This window comes from Poecile atricapillus, chromosome W, assembly GCF_030490865.1.
Source record: "Poecile atricapillus isolate bPoeAtr1 chromosome W, bPoeAtr1.hap1, whole genome shotgun sequence".
Taxonomy (NCBI): domain Eukaryota; kingdom Metazoa; phylum Chordata; class Aves; order Passeriformes; family Paridae; genus Poecile; species Poecile atricapillus.
Genome location: NC_081288.1, coordinates 40,671,891 through 40,695,731, shown reverse-complemented (window position 1 = coordinate 40,695,731; position 23,841 = coordinate 40,671,891). Strand labels below are relative to the sequence as shown.

Below are 23,841 nucleotides of genomic sequence, written 5' to 3'. Positions count from 1 at the left end.
TATTATATTTTACAGTAGTGTCGTGTCTAGATAAAGTTCTACTTTGGCTTTGACTTTTCAAGTTTTCTGCCCGCATAACCTCACAATGCCCTTGTACTTCTCCTGAGTTGCTTGCCCCTTCTTCCAAAGGTCATAAACTTGTTTTTGTTACCTGAGCTCCAGACAAAGCTCTCTGTGCAGCCAGGCTGGTGGTCTTCCCCACTGGCTTGTCTTTCAGCTCATGGGGATGGCCAGCTCCAGCACCTTCAAGATTTCTTAAGTATGTTCAGTCTTCCTGGATTTCTTTAGTCTTCAGGCAAAAGCCCATGGGGCTCTCTCAATGAATGTCATAAACAGGCTGAGGTGGCAGTTCTGCTGACCCCGCTCCTTATTTCTCCAATAATTCAAAACTCTATAATTTCACAATTGCTGAGCCCAAGACACCCTCCAATCGTCACATCACCCACAACCCTTTGTTTAGAAACAAGAGGTCCAGCAGGGCACCTTTTTTAGTTATCTTGCTCACCACGTCTAGAAGTTAACTTCAACACACTCCAGGAACTTTCTATACTATTACCTCTCCACTCTATTATATTTCCAGTATTATTTCAATTATTTTTAGTGTATTAGCTATGTTGCTAAGTGTTTAACACGTGATAAACAAGAGTAATTCTGAAGTCTTATTGAAGTAGCATAAACCAAAATGAGTAGTTCTTTATTTGTGTTTGAATTGTTTGTGGGTTCATCAAAAGCAAGGCATGATTCATCATCTTATTATGAGCTAAAGAATTAGAGCTTTTATATAGGAGACCCTACAACAGATAAGGTAACCTTTAGGTTAAGGAGAGGAAAAAGCAACGCTTAGAGCAAGAAACAAATGGGATTGCTACCTTTTTTGTTAATTGTTTTTTCTTACTCATCTGCCATGTGGACTTTTTGAAGAGCAGGTTGAGACAGCTTGGGGGTGAAAAATCCCTTATTTATCAAATAAAACAATCAATTGTATTAAAAAGAAAAGTTGATGGAGGAGAATGAGGCTCTTTGGTGGACAGTCTTTGTCAATAAATATGACCTGAAGGAAATGTACAAATGTGCATGTAATCTGTAACAATTTAGCAAGCTGTTCTGTTATAGAGTCTTCAAGGAAGTAAAATTCTGGTAGAAATGCTCATTTTTACAGTGTAGATGTCTTTGTAGAGATTCATATCTGTCAAGAATAACTGGCCTATTCCTATGATGTTAAATATACTTGAAAGACCATTTGATTATAGTGTGGCAGTTCCACAATAAAGCTGCATCCAAGAGACTAGCAAAGGTATGATTTTTGAAAAGCCCTTCAAAGTTATGATGTCTTGAATCATATGACATTTCAAACAGAGGAGATTTAGTTACAGACAGAACATTCTCACTGTAGCACTCCATGGACAAAAGCAGAAGAGAATGTATTTCTGTTGGCTCTAATGAATAATGACAGTAGTAGCCACAGCTGCTAACACTTGTATATTTAGTTTATTTATTTATTTATTTATTATTTTATTATTAATGGAAAGTTACAGCTATTGTTTTTGTACAAAATGTCTAATAAAGCCTTCCTTCTCACAGTAGGTGATTTCTGTAGTTTTAAAAGTTCTGGCATCTTTCATGATGTGCAGTTCCTTATGCTTCAGGAAAAGTCAAGAAGTGCACATGACTGAATGCCAGCACTCTTCTTACAAAATGATGTTGCTCTTCAATCAAAAAGGTATTAATCAGGTAATAAGGTGGTCAGAGTATGAAGAGGTTTGGTCAGCACCACTTGCTCTGATTATGTTTCTGAACTGCACATATTGATAGAGGTAGAAGCCATAAGTTGGCCTTATCATTCAGTCATCACTCAGGGTAGTAATGTGCAATATGATACTAGGTCTGTGTGAGATTTTATTCTGTAGGCCATTGTTCCAACTCTGTCCTTGAAATATATGGTTTCTTACATGTCTTGTGTCCCTGGATTGCATTTTTGGGAAGATTTTACTGCTTTATGACAATGAATCTCTTCAAGTAATCAGTGCTTGGTTTTTATTTTTTTCAAATTAAATAGAGAGAGAAGTACCAGTGACTGGAATGTTTGGTAGATATGTTTAAAAAGGCACCTCCAGTGCTGTAATGAGATATTTCTGCTCTGGTTTATTTAAGTTTTCTTATATTTGGTTTGATTATTTTGGAGCCTCATCTCTATTACTGTACATTTGTCAACACTGCATTTCATTTGCTCTGTGACAGCTCATTGATCACATAGATCTGTATCCTTTTGAACTTCACTTGCTGCTGTGTATGTGTTCATCACTCACTCTGATTTAGTGCATCATCAGCAGTTTGAATTAGTTACCGTAGGAATCTCTGCTTCTGTGATAAATTAACTACTTTTTAGGCTTCACATTGTACATTTGGAAGAATTTTCATACAGTGCAGTGGATATATACTGTCTCTTTTGGTTCTGTAGAGTGGCCACTGTATTGAAACAAATTAGTCAGCCTTTCATAGGACCTGTCTGGGGAAGTGTGGTGTTCAGGCTATTAAATACAGCAAGGTTCAGATTTCAGTCACTTCCTAGGATCATATTGCTGGCTGTTTAAACTTCCTTTCATGTGCACTGCTTTTTCCTGCTTTTTAGACACCTACAATGTGCATGAAATAGTAATTCATGAAATATTTTCGTCTATTTCCATGGTATTATATGATTATCTATTTTTTACATAGCGCATTAAGCAGTGTACCCATTCAATACCTACTTATTAAATCTTTATTACCAATTCATAACAGTTAGTTGTTTGCTATCTTTAATGAGACATCATTAGAAATTTCTTTTCAAGAGTTTCTGTAAAACATAAAAAATCTGCAAAGACAAAGAGACAAAAAAATCAGTCATCTTAGGATCAAAGTCAGTGAAGCAGTGAACTGCGATGCTGCCTTCAGATCAACAATGCACATGGGACTACCTGGAGTCTTCCTTTGCTCAGTCAAAGGATGTAACTTTTGCCACCCAGGAGGAGCATCTTTACAGATAGAGTACCTTTGGAGTTGCAGCTGGTGCATTCACTAGATGTTGAGTGAAGTACTTTTCAGCTGATTCTGCACCCACCTCCTCTGGTTTAGAAAAGCAGAGTGTATGACCTTGGTGAACATCAAAGAATCACCATGGCTGTTCTGGTAATTAACTGTCTGAGTTAGTTGCTACCAATCCTTTTATCTGAGAATTGTCAACTGGAGAACTTGAGCATGTTAAAGGGAGGACTTCAGAAATCATAGGAAATCTCATAGGAGCTGACATCACTGTTTTCTGCACTGCATATCATACAAGATTGTTAGCATCTTTCACCTTTTTCCCCCCTCAGCATTTTTTTTGCTTCTAATTTACATCACTCTGGATTTTAGTTTACATTTGTTAAAGGAATTCAGCGTTATGGACTTAATTCCTGTAGCTTTTTCCATCTTGACTTACTGAGGTCAATAGAAGACAGTAGGTCAATTTCTTGCATGAGAAACTTCTATAAGTTGTCACGTCACAATATTTTTTTCCTTTGAAAGTGTTAAAGATGTGTAGCATAGTAAGGGCCAGACTTGGGTATCACTCCAAAAATGGAAATTCTTCCTCTGACTCCAAGAGTATCTGAGTATACTGTGTGTAGCAAAATGCTAATGCTTAAAGGAAAATTGTGTTTGAAGTTGCATAATTTAAATGTAAAGTTTTTGAGAAATGCTAAAGTTAATTCTGTTTTTCCATTCTTTATTTTTTTTTTTCTGTGTGCACCTTTACCAGTTTTTTTAATTATGCAAGTACCCAGTGTTTCCTACACAGGACAATGTCTGATTCAATTCACAAGGTGGACCATGCTTAACTGGTTGTTCTTGTGTTCAGTAGTTTCATATACTTTTAATTTGCTTTGTAGCTCAGTTCCTAACTGCTATATTCAGTTTCCTTAAATGTCATCCAGTGTGGTATCAAAGTGCATCATCATCAGTTAACGCAGAAGACATAAACCTCATAGGGAAGAAAGGCATGGTGCTAGGGTGGAGATCTAGGCACAGAGAAATTGAAATTAAAATTTACATAGGTGTGAAGTATGCAGAGCTTCCATGTGTCTTAGCACTTAGGGATCAGAAGAGTTTATGTATTCAAAGCACAGCTTCCACTAGCATCATTGTCAGGTGTGTGGCTGCAACTCAGCCTGTGAAGACACCAAGGTGGGCCTCCAGGAAATGTTGATCGTTCAACTAATGTTTCTTTAAAGAAGTTAATGAGGATGGAGCACGTGTACATCTGAACGGAAATTGGACCAACATGAGTAAAATGAAGAAGAGCCATGAAATTTGGATATCTCTTTTGAAACCCAAGAAGATACTCTGTTAAAATATTTAGCATTATAAACCATGTGAGATATTCAGAACATATGTCACATCAGGTTCAGTCACAGAGTCCAGCTCTACTACACATGAGACCACAGTGCTGTCCTGGTGTGCAGCAAGCTGATCCATAGACAGAGTGAGGGTATTTGGTTTATCTACAGTTCTACAATTTAACTATTACCCTTTCGAAAGCAGAACATTGGCAGGGCTGAACATAATGTGCCCACAATTTTTGCAGCCACACGTGTGCTGGTGGTTTTTGCCCCATAAAACATTGGTGTTCTGCAAAGAGAGCTTCTTCCTGAAATGGTGCATTAGCAGAATATTCCTGTTTGGTTATATTAACTCCCTTCCATTCCTTCAGCTCTGCTTTCTGTTCCTGGAGCATTTGGATCAGACAGTTTTCTTCCCCAACTATTGGGGATTGCCAGGATAAGGGAGATGTGGGCTCTTTGCTTTCTACTTCAGGGCCTGAGTGTCCCTCTGAGCTTAAGCAGCTGTGAGCTGTTGGTGCAGGGAGAGAAAGGGTCTCTATAGCTGCTGGGTTATCTAAAAGTGATAAGTACTAGGAAAAAGCATTTTCCTGAAACAAGATCACTTTCCTTCTGACCTTTAGAGCTGTGTTCCAGCTATGTGTCCATGGGGACAGCAGAGGAAAGGGCACACTGATAAAAAAAGGTAAAATGTGATATTTTTCACTACTTTCTGGTGTTGACTGAAATTTTGGGGAAGAATTCAATTTAAGGTAGGCTCTTTAAAGATAGGACTTCAGTTCAGTCACACTTTGCCCACATTGGAGGTCACAGCAAGGAAATATAAAATGTGGTGAGGGTAGGTGCTGCTGAACCTCAATAGCCAGCGGTGTCCCCAGTGCCTGAGTTCAGGGCAAGGTTGTGGATGGTATTGCCTTCATTAGGAGGAAGTCGTGGTGTTCTTCAGCTAAGAGAAAATGTTACTTTGCTCTGCTGCTAAAGCTTTTTACGAAAAGAAAAACAATTAGTGTACACACTGTATATAAACAAAGTTTGTTTTCTCGGAACACCATTGCCCTTTATGGGAAGTTACAGATACTGCAGAGCTGTTCACTTGGCATGCCTTCAGTGAGCTTCTTTTTGTTGCATATGAAATTCAGTTATGACTGTTTTCTCCTTCATTTTTATTATAGGAATTAATAAGAGGAAAAGTGATAGGTATGAATTCCCAGATAATGTCAGCAGGCTCCGCAGCTATTTACAAAAATGTTTTCTTTTGGAATAGAATTACACTATTTTCCTGATTGCAGCTCAGTGCCAACTTTTACCTCTGATGCTACGAGGCAGCTCAGTGGATTTTACAGGGCACTGGAAGTGAAACATTTTGTGTGCAATTTTTATGCTCTTATGCAATCAGAATTTCCATTAGCTCTTTAGAAGTCAGTGGGGATATTTTCAGAACAAGTACTGCAGTATTGAACACCTAGTTAACACATTATATATATTGGAAATTAAATAAATAAATTAATCTATTTCAGTCTAATGGAGGACATTCAGAATAAAATATCCTGAATCCATGCTGCACGAAACACACTGTTGTGAAAACTTTTTCCTTTTCCTTTTCCATCTTCCATTCCTCCTCCCTTTTCTCTTCCCCTTCCTCTTCCTCTTCCTTTCCCTTTCCCTACATGCATTTAAAGCTAAGTTACTGTGGCTAGGTTGTCACATATTGCCAGAGGCGTAAGGGCTAATGATTTTTAAAGTGTCTTCATTTTGAAAAATGAAAAAAAAAGAACCAGTGCTGCTCTAGGGACTGAATTGTGTGAAGGTTTTTTGCACAATGGGAAACTGCTCATTGATACAAACAACTTACAAGTCAGAGCTTCGCTGTTGCTACTTCTCTGTTATTCACTGTTACTGTAAAAATGTTGCAGGTCCTTATGTTCTAGATACAAACACATGCTTGAAGTAAGTTTTTTTGATCGGTTTAGGGACACCTTTTCATAATAAGTAGCAATAATTTCTTTCCAAGTCTGGTGTTTATGTAGAGAAAATTGTTGGAGAAAAGTACAGCAGAGATTTTTTGCCTGGTGAGCAATTCTTGGGCATAGTTCAAGTTAAGGCAGAGGAATGAGCAGCCAACCTGTCACAATTAGCAGGTGCCATCTCTGGAAAACATTCCATCTTCTTTTTGTGTGCGCTAAGAATATATTTATTGAGTAATGTGTGGTTTTAGGTTAAAGTGTATTATACAACCAGACAAGACAGAATTAAATGAATATACAAATTCAGTCAAATATATGCAGTTCAGTTTCAGAGAGTGCTTTATTTCTGTAGGATTTGTCCTTAGCTCAGTATTTTAGTACAACTACCAAATAATACATCAAATACATTTTTCTTTAAAGCCAAGCTTTATGTACTAGCAGGTTTCTCACTGCACAGCAGATGCTATCAGACTCTGCCATGCACTAACTTTGCAATCCTTCTAAATGTTCCCTTTATACTTTGCTTGCAAACTGCTTTGCCACCACACTGCAACTGCTGCTGCTGTGTTTCAAAATGGAACCTCCCTTCTCTTCATATTAAAAGCTAAAAGGTGAAGTTGAATTTTACAAGGGAAATAAACCCCTCAATTCAATATTTCTGATATTTTAACAAGGATTCTCCACAAAGTAGGATATATTTTAAAGGAGCTGGAAATTTGCCTGAATACATATTTTTAATCAGTTTTAAATGCCCCATTTACATTGGGTTCACAGAGTTGCACTACAGAAGATTATTAATTGAAAAACTGAGTCCCTTACAGTCATTTGAAGTTTTTCTTCTTTTCTTGTGTTGCAATGAAAACGAAGGGCCATGTCAATTTTAATTGTCTTATTTCTAATTTACAGTACTGGTTTCTTATCAACAAGAAGCGGGTAGAGTGAAGAAAGCAATCCTGTTGACCTAAAGATGTCTCTTGCCTGCTTTCTTTTACTGGTTTCTCCTGTATCTCAGCCTTCATATAACAGGGTCCTGTCTGGATCCTCTAAATGAATGTTATACTTCTAATACCATGGTTGAGATACTCTCAACATTGCCCTAATTTTTCTCCTGCAAAATCAATGCTAAAACTCCCATTGGCCCATATAATGCCAGAAATGTCAGTTCTGCTGATCTGATTATTGTTAGCATCAATGGGAGTATAATGAATTACAAAGGAAAAAGGACAAAGTAAAATGCTATTATTGTGTGGCCCATTCAGCATCATTGGCTCTAGAGAAAATTAAGATTTATTTCCATGTGTGGTTCCAGTTTTACTCTTTCTGATTAGTAGTTATAGCTTGCTGTTTAGACATAATGATTTAATTGCAGATATGACATGTTGACTGGATATTTTCCAGTTGCTGCTGGTTTTGTCAGCATTATATCACTGTTGTACGTGAAAAAAGTCTAAATGTACCTTTTGGAAATTAAGGGCTAGAATTTCAGCTGGCGTACTGTGATAGGATTCCATGGAGTTCCTTCCCTGGGATTTTATGTGTAGACTGAGATAGTAACCCCAAGAAAAGGCAAAATACAGCTGAAGTGAATTTTTGTATTCTAAAAGCCATTTTTGTATGATGTCTTTGAATTATGTTCCACACCTTTCAGGCTTTTTTAAACTTATTTTTACCTATCTGTGAGTTTGAAGCTAGCTAAGAAGCTCCTGTTAGTAGACATCTTAAAGAGGGTTGCACAAAAGTTCATTCAACGCAGTAGAAGGTGGAAATTATAATTGGATTCGTTAAACCTCATGGTAGCCCCATGTAAACACTTTAAAAACTGAAGTTAAATGTTATTACCCTTCCTTTGATTTATGATAGTGTTTATTATTATTTGAAGTTTCTGAGTTTAGTCTACTTCAGTTCTGAATGCAGTGTCCACACATAATTTCTAAGGAAGGTTAACTAATTCACTGTAATAATTAGCTTATTTATGAGAAATGACACTACCAACTGTTACTCAAACATTTGAAAAGAACATTTGAGCATCGCTTTTAGAGAAATACACTTTAAAATAAAATTTTTGTTTCCCTTAAAGGTGATGCACTGATAATCTTTCTCTTAGCTGTATTCTGAAATCACCACCGCGTATCTTTCTGTCCGGTTTCTTTCATAATACTTGGCACATACTTGGACAGGACACTGGCTTAGGAAACTACTGTTCTGTTTTCCTCAATGCTGTTTCCAATGGCTTGTTCCCCTCCATTCATGGCCACCCAACACCACTTCATTCAGACCAGTGGAAGAGTTTGGAGTCCTCCTTGGTAAATGTGATCAGGGAAGGAAGGGTGCCTTTTGTGGGGAAGGTTAGATTATATAATACCAGCCATTTCAGAGGTCTAGTCTGCAAAGTAGCATCACAGAGGGGTGGGTCCAAGGAACCCACCTTGTAGGATCCTTGTAGGATGTGCTTAGTCTGGCTGTACCACTGAAGTATTGTCAAACTGTAGATACAGGAATGTATTTGATGCTGTGACTGTAACAGATGTGATGATTTTAATGCTATGTAAGGACCATCTACACGGTCAGACCTACTATCTGCAGGCATTACCTTATACTCCTTATGTGCTTTCTGTTTCAATATAATTTTGATGCTGGCTTTTTGTTATTGTAAGTCGAAATGCTTTTTTAGTTAGTTAAATTCTTGACTTTTGAGTAACTATTTTTTTGTAAGAAGAACACATTTTAATGCAGTAATAGATTATAGTGTAGGAAGAAAATCAACATTTTTGATCCTCTGGTAGAAACTGTGATGAAAATATATTCTGTGACTGATGTATTCTGTATGTTGACAGTTTCTTACTGGACTGCCTGAAAGCAGTGTAGGGCATTTTTAGTAAAACAATGGAGAAAGTGAAATACTTGTTTGGCTTACTTGTTCAGGAAAAACCTATTTCCAATTTTTTTCTTATCTGGCATTGCAGTAGTGCTTTGACGCCTGGCCTGATAACAGCTGTTCTTTCAGTTTGGAGGTAGCTCTGCAGCTTGACTCACTGGTGCAAATTAATTCCTGACACAAACAGAGTTAACCTTCAACTGATTTGCCTTAGACAGTGTTGACCATGACCAGTAAGGTGAATTTGCCTACTCCTTATTTTGTTGCTTGTCTGACTGCCCAGCTGGAAGGGTGGTCACTTCTCTCTCATGGCTGTTTTTTCAGGATTAGTCTGTCGTACACCTGAAAAATACTGCAAATCTAATTGCTATCTTAGATTTTCTATTCAGTAGTCTTCCTCTCTTATGGGAATCTTCACGGTTTTGTAGCTTGCTGGTCATCCTTCACCACTGGTTCTCACACCCTCTTGTTTGTTGCTCACCTTTGCAAACATATGTACTACCCTCTGACCCTTGCCCAAGCTTTTTTATTTGAATTAGACGATGTTGAGATAATACATGATAGCAGATTTGATGTCAACAGTGTGAAGGAAGGGAGGAAAAAGGGGCATGTTAGAGTCAGCATCTGTCAGATGGTGTCAGGCAGCTTAAGATTAAGTATATAAATTTCTAGGAAAACAAACACACTGGATTTGATACCTGGAGCTGTAGAGTGTGATTTCTACCTGAACTAAATGTTTTTATTTGTAGCGTTAAATCTTGGGTGATATACAGCAGTCATGTATAAAACCACTGAACAAGAACATATTGTAGGCCAAAGGGAGGAGGATGTGCACTGAGGAGTAGGATTGAAATACAAAAAAGGGAGGTAGAGGCAAGTCTGCTTTTCCTGAGCCTTGAGAAAGGAGTAACATAGCCACAAGAATTGGAGATGAGAATAGTTTTCTACTTTTTCCTTCTTCATATGGTGAAATTTTCCAGTTATCTTTAGGAGAAAAATGAAGTTATTCAATATCATCTGTTTCAGATCTCAACACCACTCGTGTTAGTCTGGAGCTGTTCCTTCAGCTGAGCAATAAACTTCATACAGATTAACTAAGAAAGGAGTTTAGTCCTAGATTTGATAGTTCAGTTTCTATTTATAGATGTAAAACCTCCCCTGGAAGTAAGACACATGTGTGGAGACTTATTCCTCCTTTACATTTGTTTAACCTTTTGGTATTTATCAGTCATTACCTTTTTTCAGTTGTGAGCATTACCATGTTTGGATAGTGGGGTAGTTAATTTATTTTGAAACCAAGAGGCTTAGTTACTAGGTAATATTGCAAAGAAATTAAAGAATTTTCCCTTTTAAATAATTTTATTTTCTTAAAAAAGCTAATACAGTAAAAGTTGTGAAAGCTTAACCAATACAGCATCACTAAAGCCATCTTTCAAAATCTTAGCATTTTTCACTGTTCTTACTACTGTTCAAGCTATCTGTTCCAGTTCTCAAGAAATAATTTCAAAAGCATTGAGCCTTTTAATTCTTTCTTTTGGGAGTGATTAAGATTACTGTTTGATAACACACTAAATCTGTAGGGATTTTTGGAAGGATCTTATGTTTTGATTGAGCAGTAAATGGACTTTGTTTTCATGGTATCACAGAGGATATTTCATTTATTTATTTGATGTTAAGACTTGCTAAAGCATGTTAGAAAACTGCTTTGATCAATTTTTTATTGATAGAGGTGAATGGATCACATTCCATTATTCTTTTTTGGCAAAGAGTGGCTTCATGTTTTAATGTGAAAATATTAGGAAGAATAGTACAAGAGGATGCATGCTGAAAATGTAAACCCAAATGATTACTTCTAGGTGTGTGTTTTTCTTTAATTTTCATGTTGTGTGACAGTGCCCTAGGGTCTGTGAACTTTTCCTAGTTTCTCCATGACAATGAAAAACTTAAGAGGCAGCATTACAGTGGAGAACAGAAGAGTTATAGAAGGGCACACTAGAGTCTTGAGTTGTTAAAGAGATTTGCATGCCATCTTTTTGTGCTCACACACACCATAGGGTTATAGCTGACAGGAAGGTAGCTAATGCATATCTTCATGCTCCAGCATACTCCAGTCAATGGAACAGCTTTTGTCAGTGATAGACTTGCAAGTTTATGATGGGAAGCAGCCTTGCAGCCAGATGGTTTTGGGCATATGTGTTTATGAGTAAGTGGCTTTAAGTCACTTTGCCTCCTTTGGAGCTGTGCTGAGCACAACTTAGATTCAGACAGCTGTGTTTTCAGTGTTATCCTCCTTTTCTGTTCTGTGGCTTGCATCTCTGTTCCCTTTGCTTTGGTTTTTCTACTGAATGTACAGGCAAAGGGGCGGCTAATACTCCTGCCCTGGAGAGTTACAGTGAATGAGAACATGAATTCTGCCCCTCTGCAAGCTGCTTAAGACTTAGATATGAGTCCCCAGGAGGAAAAATGGATTATAATCCTGCTTGTTCTATCCTTAGAATAGACAAGCAGGGTATGTATGGCTCATATTTTACTATTTACTGATATGTATTTGATGCTGATATGTCTTTTCCTTTTTAAGCTGAATGCCTGTCAATGGAAGAGGAAGTGAGACTCATCATCTGGTAATGAAAGTTCAGGCAGGGTCAGAAACTATCCAAACTACCTTTGGAGTCAGTAGCTGGGGTGGCAGTATAACTTTGCAGCAGAACTGGGAGTGGTTGGGTCTGGCAGAGTTCTCAGTATAAAACCTGTATAAGCCATGGGGTGGGGACTCATTCCATAAAGATCTGTAAAAACATGAGTGGCCTGGGGAGAGTGAAGTGGGGAACAGTAGATGTGTCTTCTAATGCCAGAAGTAGGAAGCAGCAGATGAAACCAGCGGACAGGCAGGCATTTGGAACAGGTGTCACACAACAGATCACTGAAGCGCAAAATGCTTTTTCGTAAGGTGTTGCAAGTGCTGATTTGTGTAGGCTCAGAAAGCAACCAGCCAAATTTACAGAAGATAACTATTAAATGCAAGGATGCTAATCTTCTTAGTGTTTCTTGTGCCGTGAAGTGCTGGTTGATTAAAGAGCAGTTGTGGGAGGTACCACTATATGCTTTTCTAGTTTTATACTGTTTCCAAGTGTCTGCTACTGGTTACTGTTGAACACAATGTATGAGGATAGGAATAAGAGGGTATTTGATAGGACCTGGTTCAGAAACCTTTTGCTCTTGTGCCTCTGGAAAGTGCACTCAGATTTGAGATTGCAGTGTAGGTTTACTACCGAAAACCTATGTTGATACACACTGTCACTTAGGACTGCTTTTTGTGCATGAGTTTGATCACACTCCTAATTTTATGCTGAGTTTATGCTCTTGATGCAACTTTCATGAAATAATGACAAAATTGATGATTAGGTTGTATGGTACAGGGACTGTGCCAAGACATGTTTCTTGCTGTATATTCTTACTTCATGGTAAAGGTTAGGATTCCTTTTGTTTTGCTGTGTGAGATAAACATGTTAGGTTGGAGGATAATAAATTTTTAACTGAGTGACAGGCTACATTTAAACCTCCCAATCTATGTATCAGGAGGAAAAAACCAAAACAAAACCAAACTCAGAAGAAAAGGGCAGAAGCATTTAATATCTGCAGTCTTTCTGAACACAAAACGTAAAAGTGAAATATAATGTCTAATTGTAGATTGGTAAACAGGATTATTGCCTGGATGAAGTTCTCAGGTGTTCACCCATTTTATTTTGCTCTGTAATGATTCTAAAAGCATCTCTCAGAAGGACCAATATATGCAGCATTTTCTAGTACTGCTTAAAATGTGGATTGTATATCTGTTGTTATTTATTTACCTTGTCCCATTTTTGTTTATTCCTATTTTAGCTTTCTAATTTGCATTTCAGCTTCTTTAGCTTTGGAAGCTATTGAATGTTTCACTGCATTTTAAATGATTCTGTATTTTTAGACAAAATGGAAGCACAGTGTGCTATAGGTGCAGCCTATATCATATTGTCTTATTTCTGAGTTAGTCTCATGACATTGTTAAGACTCAGCACTGCATTTACAGAGTCAGTGTTCTCATTTAGCTTTCCTAGTCTGTGATTAAATGGGAGTTGTTACTTGTTTTACTATAAGTTGGCTGACAAAAGCTAAATCTGTCGCAGGTGCTACAATTTGTGTATCAGAAAATTTGCTTTCCAAATACTAATTATTCCCAAAGTATCTTACTTCACACAAAGCACAGATAACATAGTCAGCAAACTGTACCAGTTTTATCATTGTGCAGTAAATTAGGGTTTGTCTTCTACCATTGTGTAAAGTGAAGATGGTAGAAATTCAATTTTAGGAGAACCAGTTGATGTACAACCTTTGATCTATTTTTTTCACTTAATTTTCCAAATCAAATGCTTGAAATTTATGTTATTCAAATAATCAATGCTGAATTTCACTTTTGTAACTGAATGAGCTGTTGTCAAGGGACATGGGATGGTGGGAAACAACAGTGTTGTCTCTCCAGAAGTCATTTTAAAAGCAAAGTATTTTATGCTTGAAAAACCTAGACCCGAGCTGGTAATATGCTTAAACTATTAATTTGGGAAGTTATTTTAATGTGATGGAGGCTTATTTGGAATTATCTGTCTGGTTGTTATGGGAGAAGAATGGACCTTCAGGTACCAAAACTGTTGCAGAATAAGTGAAAACATTCACTTTATAACCTGCTCAGACTCTGACTCACAGATGGTAGGAAAACACACATGTAAGTCCCTGTGCACAAGCGCACATTTGGGTTCCTGTAACACATCCTCTACTGCTCCCTGTTGTGGGAAGCTTTTGTGATAACCTGTTACAGCCCTAGTTGCCAGGATGATGTATTTTGACACTGAAGGGCCAGGATCTCCCTAGATAAGAGTTTGGAGTTCAGATGGACTATTGCTGAGTTAAATCTTCTGTAATGAATTGAACTGTCATCTGAGTGAACAAATTTTTGACACTAGACAAAGCAGGATGACCTGCTAAAATAGCAACTGGAACTGTTTCTCCTTTCATTGCCAAGAATTACCTAGGAACATTTCCCAAGATTAGACATGTATTCTAAATATATATATATATATATATATATATATATATATATATATATATATAAAAGATATTTAGCTTATAGAATGACTTCTACAGAAAAGGAAGAGCATTGAATGTTGTAAATTAAATTTTTAGTGACAATTTTTGCATTGCAAAGTAGCTTAAGAAACTGTTTATTTATTCCCTTAGGATGAACATGCTGTATATTTCTAGATTTCTAGCAAATGCAAACATTGATGTGATTTAACTCCTAATAGATCTAGTTGTTTGGCTTGTGTATTGTAATACTGATTTTTGTTTTTATTTTATTTCTGTAGGACTATTTAACCATTCACAAGTATGGCAATGCAGCCAGAAATGATCTCTGGAACACATTGTCAAAGGTAAAATGCTTTAATCTATTGCACAGAGGGACAAACAGGAATTTGCTATGGTGTTTTTCTTGGTGAGATCAGGAGTGAATAGTGCATATTGAGATCTTCAAGCCACAGAGCAAATATAAAAACTGATGCAAAGTAATTCCATTTGAGTTAACCTAGTGACAACATTAAAAAGATGAGTACTGCAGCATTTTTATTCTTTGTTATGTTAGACTATATTTCCCTGCATGTGCTGTGTCACTGATGTGCAATGAAAGATACTTCATGGAATCTCTGCCTGACTTCAGTGGCAGCACTCTGAGACCCATAAGCTGGAAAACACATAAAAGTGCTGAGCTTTTGTATTTCCATCCCTTGTGTTTGTGATTTTGCATGGAGTTAAGATTTTTGTGAAAGACAAAACTATTAAAGCTTCAAAGTATGATGTAAACAGAGAATTATTTACTGTAACATTTGGCATGCTGAGACTTACATTACCATATCCAGGCTTGGCTTGAGTTCTAGACCCTGGTCTAGGGCTCCACAATGGCTATAAATTTTGTAAGATGAGCAAAGTGTGCCTGAATTTCTCCCAATGGGACTAGTCTGAGCTAGCCTGAGTCTTCCCCAGAAATAAAGACTGACTGGAGGGCAATGTGGAGTGCAGTCAGAGAGTTTTGGCACAAGTAGCAGTTCAAGCCATATGAAACATGACGATCTAGTTGTAACTATTGACACCAAAGCTAGGATTCAGCTGGAGGTGAAGACACCTAGACAAGCAGGAATATGCATGTAAACTAGGTGTCCAAGATCCTGTTGTTCTCACTGAGCCTTCAGTTGCCAATTCACAGACTTCTAACAGCTTTGACCTTAATTTATCCTACCTGGCTTCCAGCTGCCACATGAGAAACACATCTGTTGTAGGTACACTGGTTCTGAAAGAATGTGTTGAATATTTTAGGACATGTCATTTGACACTAGTGAATAGGAACAACTGGAATCCCAGAAATCTAGTCAATAAAGTCAGCAGAGCATAGAGAGTTATTCAGTTGGGTAGCCACTACATGATTATTTTATAATAAGCCTGAACCACTGACTGTTGGCTAGAGACTTAAGATAGTTGCTCAAATACAGGCAACTAGTGCCAGATTAGGTGCAGTAGGATGTTTGAGACATTCAGGCGTGTCTAACCAATTCAGCATAAGATATATGGGGAAATCTGTGCTCTTCTGGAGTGGCAGGTAAAGGTCAAATGACATTAGTCACCTGCATGTGGTCAACTGAACTAAGTTCTGTGTCTATACTGACTGCTAATGAGAGCTGAGACAAGTAACATACAGTCAGGCTTTTAAATCTATGTCTTAATCTCTAGCTGAATGTCACTGCAAGGATCTTTCTTGCCTGCCTTTATTAAATCCTCTGGGACAGTCCTGGGTGATGGGAAGTCAGGGGAATAAATGTTGTCATGAAAGAGCTGCAGAATCCATAGCTAATAAAGTCGAACAAAAATGAGACTCTATTCTGGTCCATAACCACTATAGCTATGCTGTGTGCTCATACCTACTGTTGCAGCTAATAATTCTGTTTGCCTCAGTTGTAAATGCATTTGTTGCCAGCCCCTTTGTTCCTAATGCAGTGCAACTGCAGCTTCAGTTCTGAAGACACCTTCTGCTTGTATTCATCAGAGGTTGCTCAGTCTGTGATCTTGGACTGTTCGACAGCTAGGAGCATGTCTGCTGCTGAAGAACAAATGATGCCTCTTTCTCCTCATATGCAGTCTCATCTCCCATGATGCTATAGTATCTCTTTGTGTTTCAGATGAAAATCCACTTGTAAAACAGCATTTTTATTGACATATGGAATCAAATATGAATACATTAATCTTCTATGTATTGTGACAGGTGTGGTTTATGAAGCAGCAGGGGATATCTTGTTATACATAGCCTCACTTTGGACTTAAGGGACAGTATTTTCAAGTAACTAGTCATAACTAACTTTTGATTTTCAGAACAGAGAAGCTCTGTATTTTTAGAAATTAGGGCCTTTCAAATATGCCTTATTGTAGGTGCCTAGATCAGCTAACACTGTCTTTTTTAACCTTAGCTGGCTAAGAATAGCTACCCAGTATTTTTGTGGCTCTTGTTAAATCCTGTAAAGCAGGTTATTTCTTCTGTTACAGCAGAAGTACTTGAATGATGTGGAAAACATGACTTTCTGACTGTTACTCTGCTCTCTGTTAAGATTACTCAACATTTAATTTTAAGATACACAGAGCCTTAAGTTCAGTTATGTAGTGTGTCTGTATTGTGTGTGTCTGTGTGTATCTGCATACATGTGTGATAATTATTTTACCCTTCGAAACCAGTTATGATCATGGGGACCAAAAAAAAAAAAGTTTTACATGTTGACACTGCTTCAGTGTATTGAAACTTCTCTTTTTTTCCCAAGGCTTTAAAAAGGGTTGGAAAATCTGTAAACATCCAAGAGGTAATGGATCAGTGGACATTACAGATGGGTTATCCTGTTATCACTATCTTGGGAAATGAAACTGCAGAGAACATCATAGTCATCTCCCAAGAGCGTTTTGTTTATGATAGTGATACTAAACCCAAGGATCCTGCCCGTGGGGACAACAGGTACTTGTATTTCTCAATTACTTTCTTTCAAGACGCTGTAGTTGTTTAAATGAGTGTTTTATGTGTGTATTTTTATGAAAATGGCTTTTTTAGAAATCTGAGTTTTGCTTGCGATCAATAGCATATGGTGACGCTTTAATTTGAACTGTAGTAAAGTTGGGGCTAATTAAAAGAATTGGAAAAAAAAGTTTATTGGCATCTTGACAGTTCTCTGTGGCAGTGTCTTACATCACTCATCTGTTTTCTCCCCTTTTCTTTTGATTTTGTCACACTCCATGAAGTCATCTGGAATGTGATTGGAAGGTTCTTAAAAAAGTCTTTGGAGTGGACCTCTCAATGCTCATACATTGAGTAGCCAGATGTAAATACATGTCAGCTACAGACCTCACTTGACTTGGGAAGCAGTCAGAAGCTGAAATGGACCTCTGTACAAGGCAGCTCTTTCATTTTAGGAGGCAGCTGAACTGGTCCTATAGGAGCTATTAGAGCTGTTACATTGGCTGAAATCAGCATCTCTGTCTCTACCCCTTTTCCATTTATTAGATTGTTTTGCTCCTGCTCCCAGCTGACTCTATATCCTTCCTTCATCCCAGAGACAAGCTGACATTCCTGGCTGATCCTGGGGAATCCTCATTGTTTCAAGCAGATTTCACATCATATTTTAAGCCCAAGAATAGCTGATGCTAGAGAATTTCAAGATGGCCTCTGAAATTTCTGTGTTGACCTGTTCATGCTCAGTGCGAAAGAGGGCACATCATTAACCTGGAATACTCTGTGTTTGTCCAGTAGACTTAAATTGTTAAAAAGTAAAATTTAATGCAAAATTTTGATTGACATGTCCAGAGCTTGCAGAATATTCCTGTTGAGGAAGGCCTAAAATTATAGTAACATTTATTGGAAAGTGTTTAGAAGTTCATTATCTTTTTTTAGAATATGAATACTATCAAACTCAAACATGACACAGAGTAAATAGTTGTTTTTCTGGCTGTATTGGCTGTATTGGAACAACCTAACAGGGTATTAAGCATCTGTCTAAATTCTGGGCTGAAATTAGTTCCTTTGTGAAAAAGAGATTAAACAACTGAATGTGGACTGTTGGAAGTGTTCATGACTCACAGCTCAGTGCAGCAGGAGAGAGATTCTTCCTATTTTGAAAATTTCTGTTGTGCAAGTAGATATATATGTAATGTAATGTGAGTGGGTTTTACTACTCAGAAGAACAGCAATTATTAGTTTTTTTATTCACTAAAACGGGTATGTTAAGCCTTCTAATATTGTAGAAACTTTTAAAAATAGATTTTCTAGGTATTCAGTATTGATTGAAGATACTGCTGCTGTAATTTATGAATAAAGACTGCTGGGTGTGTGAAAGATATCGGGGTTATCTGGTTGCTTGACCCTGGCTGGATGCCAGGTGCCCATCAAAGATGCTCTATCACCACCTACCTCAGCTGAGCTGGGGAGACAAAATATGATGAAAGACTCAGCAGTTGAGATAAGGGCAGGGAGAGATCACTCACCAGGTACCATCATGGGAAAAACAGACTCAACTTGGAGGGGGTGGAAAATTATTACAAATCAAATCAGAGAAAGGTAAAATAAATAAACAGAAATCTTAAAACACTTTCCCTGCACCTCTCCCTCTTCCCAGACTTGACTTCACTCCTGATTTTCTCTACCTTCCCCCCTCTTCAGTGGGTTCCCCCCAGCAGTGCAGGGGAACAAAAATGGAGTCAGTGGTCAGTACATCACACATCTCTGCTGCTCATTCCTCCTCAGGTGGAGGGCTCTTGCTACAGCATGGGGTCCCTCCCACAGAATGCTCCACCTGAGTCTTTCCCACTGCAGTTCTTCACAAACTGCTCCAGTGTGGGTCACTCCCTCAGGGTGCAGTCCTTCAGGAACAGGTTGCTCCAGTGTGAGTACCTTGTGGGGTCAGAAGTCCTGCCAGGACCCTGCTCCAACCTAGGCTTCCTATGGGGTCATAGACTCTTCTAGGCCTCCACCTGCTCCAGTGTGGAGTCCTCCACAGGCTGCAGTTGGATCTCTGTTCCTCCACGGACCTCCACGGACTGGAGGGTCACAGCCTGCCTTACCATGGGCTGCTCCAGTGCCTGGAACATGTCCTGCTCCTACTTCTGCACTGACCTCAGGGCTTGTTTCTCTTACATATTCTCCTTTCTCCAACTGCTCTTTCCCAGCAGTTTTCCCCCCCGGTTACCACAGAAGTGCTACCACAATGACTGATGGGGCTTGGCCTTGGCCAGCAGCAGGTCTGTCCTGGGGCTGGCACTGGCTTTGCTGAACATGGGAAGCTTCTAACAGAAGCCACCTCTGTAACACACCAAAACCTTGCCATGCAAACCTAATACAGATGAGAATTAGATTTTGTTTTATTTTCATACATGACATTAATTTGTAGTTCAAACTGTATGTTGTCATATATGGAATGGCCAGGGCAACACCACCAGGGCAGATTCTGCTGGCTTTCTTAGATTTTGATCCACAGATTTTATTACAATTCTTGTTTCTAAACATTGGAGGTAAGATTTAGTGCTAGAGAGAGCGCAGTGAAAGATATCCATGTAAACCATGCCAGGGATTTAGAATTCTAACAGGCAGTACAATACATACATGTATCTCCTTCGGCAGGTCTCTTCCACCTTTGGACTGTTTTTTACTATGCTTCGATTTCCTTTTAGGCACAAACAGGAAAGAAACCCCTTGCTCAAGGAAAGCTTTACAGATGGGTTGTGTATTCCAGCCAGTTAGGAGACAGAGCTGATTTGCTGCTTCCCAGTTGAAGTTTTTTGAAAGCTATGTTACATAAGTATAAATACCAAAGAGCAGGAATCATATGCATTTAGCAAAAGGAGAAACTTACCTATGCCATTTACCTTTCAAAAATCATCCATCAGCTTACATTAAAATCTTATGGCTTAGTTATAAATTGGTGTCTGAGTGTTATAACACTGACCATGCAATTCGTTCATGCATTCCGCACAGGCACATGTGGCTGGGTATGCATAGTGGCCATGTGTCAATAATGTCCTTTCATACCATCAAATTAAGTAAAAAACAAGGTTGAGATACTGAAAATAAATTTAATCTTTTAGTTGGTAGTGACATAGATATTTTTCAGTTGTTTGGCTTTTCTATTTCTTTTTTTCCACTGCTGAAGTGACTGTTGCTTCAGTTATTGTGAAAGCACTAGACAGGGAAAATCACATTAGTGTGTGGTCATTTGATAATTCGAGATGCGTTACTCTACGTTGGTTTCTGATATTGAAAGAACTGAACTTTGTATGACACAACACAGTTTTCTACAGGTTCACCAAGGGGGGTGGTAGCACTGTTGCGCAGTGCAGTGTTCTGGCTTGTTCTGTGGGTGGCTTTGGTCAGGAAGTGGGCAAGGGTTTGCTGATGTCTGCTGGTGAGATATATATATATATATATATACATCTATAATCAGCATGCAGGCTTTGGGGGTGTTACAGATCAGTGGCCTAATTCACAGTCTAATAAAGTTAGTGCTTACCTCCCCTGCATGACCGGTGAATTTAGGCGTTGGACTCATGTCTCCCTGGGGAGCCGTATTAGGCACTGTAAATAACGGAGAGCAGATGGTATTTATGCCACATCTGAGGCCATGCTCTTGCAGGGCGGGCAACATTGGCTTCCTTAGGGTAGTTTATCTATGGATTAATCGTGATGATCATTCTAAACACCGTAAGAAATAGATCTGTATAAAACACAGAAAAATGTTCTGATCCAGGCATTTCCAGGAGTTTATCATCTAAACAGACGACACAGTATGCGTTGGATGGCTCCAGGGAAGGCTCTTAAAGCATCCATCTACCCTGTAGTCTTTTGTAATCCAGAGGTGGGGCTGTAGTTTGATATGGCACAGCAATAAATGTCAGTTCTATTGCCTCCAAAATGATGAGGAGTTTAAATTTTTGGTTCAGATGCTGTCTAGGCAAATCTAACTTTGCCTTACTATGGAAAGAGTCACTTCAGAGTAGGTCTTTCAAATGTATCTACTGCATAAGAAATGTAAATAAAGACGCAACTGAATATTTCGGAACCATTCTGGTTTTATAAAATGTCTGTGCTTTCCTTTATGCTGCGTATTTATGCAGCAATTAACTGTTAAAAATGAGATGTGAAGCTGCATATTTAATTTTTAACTCTGAAACCATGTAGAGGAAGACAGAAGCAGCAAGCAGATTTTTCTAAGTGATAGATGGTAAAAGTGAAAATTGTTGATACCTTTGGCAGTGGTTGATGCCTAGTCCATTACTATAAGTGTCTTTAATTCTTCTACAGAAGAGAATGATTACACATTTTCCAATCTTCTGTATATTTGCGCTCCTTGTCATTATACCTGTAGAAAAATGTGTTTCAAGAGCCATACATATACAAACTGTGATTTATTTCTGTGCATACAATTGACTGTATGGCTTGCTAAGCTCTAACATTTGGACTGAAATTATGGAAGGTATACAATTTCACTTCTTTGTAAACTGAACATAGATTTTTCTTGACACGTCTTCACATGATCCATAGTTATTATTTTATGAGAAAATAAAACTAACAATGACAGTTTCAAAAAACATCATTCTTTAGAAGGGCCAAAATCACCAGCTTTGATTTGAGTGCCAAAGCCTGTGGCTGGTCTAATGTTTCAGTAGCAATTTTCAGCTTAGGCAAGCAAAACTTTAAAACTCCTATTATAACTGTAAAATTCATATTCTATCCCCGTATAACAACCCTTTAGTTAAGTGTAGGTTTGGTCCTGGACTCCTGTATACCCCTGTGAGAATAGATTATGCCCTTACTTTATAAGGCTCTAGGGGAGAAGGTGATATTCCATCTGACAGGGTTCAGTGGGTTTCCATGCTTACAAAAAATGATGATTTTAAGGCACTAGCCTCATCCATCATTACAAAATAGCTCACAGATATGACAAAAAAAATCTTATGAAAAATAATCTGTGGTCTAGACAATAACCGAACCAGTTTTGATGAAATCCATAAACCTTTTATATACTATATTGAAGAGTAGACGAAAATTTTCTGGTTGTGCGTGTGTTTTGCCCTTTAAAAATATACAAAGCTTGTCTCTGTAAAAGTGGAGAAGTAACCTTTCCAATGTTATCAAAATAATTAAGTTAATGTTGCTGGGATAATATTCATTTATACAGTGTTCTTATCACGCATGCAGTTTCCATAGCTAATCTTTGCTTGTTCATGATAATATCCTAAAGGGGAATGTCTTGTTAGGCACTGAACACAGCTTGCTGTGAGAAAAGAGAAAAACAGGAAGATGAACAGATCGGGGTATGGACAGGATATGAATACATGCTGTAGTGTGGTAATCCTCTGTGCCTTTCTCTGTGTAGCTGAACTGGGGAAAATTCAGTTGAACAGTGCAAGCAATGGACATGACCAGCAAAACCAGAGCTGTAGAGACCCGTGGGTCTAACACCCTGTAGTAATTGTGACAGCTGAAAGGCTTTACAGTGGGCTGCAGAGCTGCTCAGCAGTCACTCCAAGATGAATGAGTAACTGCAGAATTTATTTCCCTTCAAGTCTCTTCTGAATTTCCTAGACAAAGCTCCTTTATTTATTCAGGCTTTGCAGAAAAAGGGCTGTGCTTGTCCCTTTACTGATAATGATTTGCATAGTAAAAGCATTGCTGTGTTTGGATATTGCCATGTGTATTCCTATATAGTTGTACAGCATTATTACTTGAGCAGCGATGGGGAACTTACTCTGTCCACTTACCAGCTAAGGAGCTGGTTAAACACAAACCAAAATGTTAGGAGCACAAGGGGAATACCGATTAGTATCTTTGCCATGTTCTTAGAGCAATTGCAGATTAATGTAGCATATGTAGTATTAATTATGTAATAAAAAAGGACCATAATATGGACAAATATTATTCCATAAACTGAGGAAAGAGGGCTAACAAAATATAAATAGAAAACAAAGTGCTCATTTACCTTCCTGTCTCTGAGAAATATCCTCGCATCTTCCATTTTCTCAGGTCCTTTGAGCATTTTCATGTTACGCCTTTCATCCTTACTACACCTGAAACATTGAGCCTGTATCAGTGTTTCTACCAGAAACAACTACTGTGTTATTACCTAGGGAGCAGATGTGGTACCCCTAGTTCTTCTGTAGTGACCTAAATGTCTCTATATCAGCTGTAATAATAATGAAGGGAGCAGGCTCCAGGAAAGGAAGGTACCAGTGTATTAGGCACAGAGGAAATGGAATTAACAGGAATGAGATGAAAAAATCAAGAGTCCTTAGTGGATCACAGAACTGTGTGCGAACACTGCCAGGTATTGATTTAACCATTTTTTTTAGCTGGTCAAGCAGGGACTTGAAAATACTTGTTCTTGTACAAGAGTGGGAAAATGTGGGGTGCTCCTCTTGAAATGCACACTGGAGTAGAGGCCAGCTCTATGACACCAATAGATCTTGTCCTTTGATGTGCATAAGGACAGTCCTTAACCCCAGGGGCCTGAGAGAGGACAGTGCTGTGCTGAGTGCACAGCTGAGGAGC

At 38.3% G+C, this 23,841-nt stretch overlaps 1 protein-coding gene across 1 annotated transcript in view; it reads left to right on the top strand.

The window, feature by feature from the left end:
• Positions 1–23,841, top strand: part of LOC131592088 (thyrotropin-releasing hormone-degrading ectoenzyme-like) — a 204,070-nt gene that overhangs the window by 116,522 nt on the left and 63,707 nt on the right. Inside the window, exons 8-9 of the mRNA XM_058863365.1 lie at positions 14,588–14,653; positions 17,078–17,265. Coding sequence (XP_058719348.1) covers positions 14,588–14,653; positions 17,078–17,265 — 254 coding nt within the window. The remainder of the gene's footprint in view (positions 1–14,587; positions 14,654–17,077; positions 17,266–23,841) is intronic.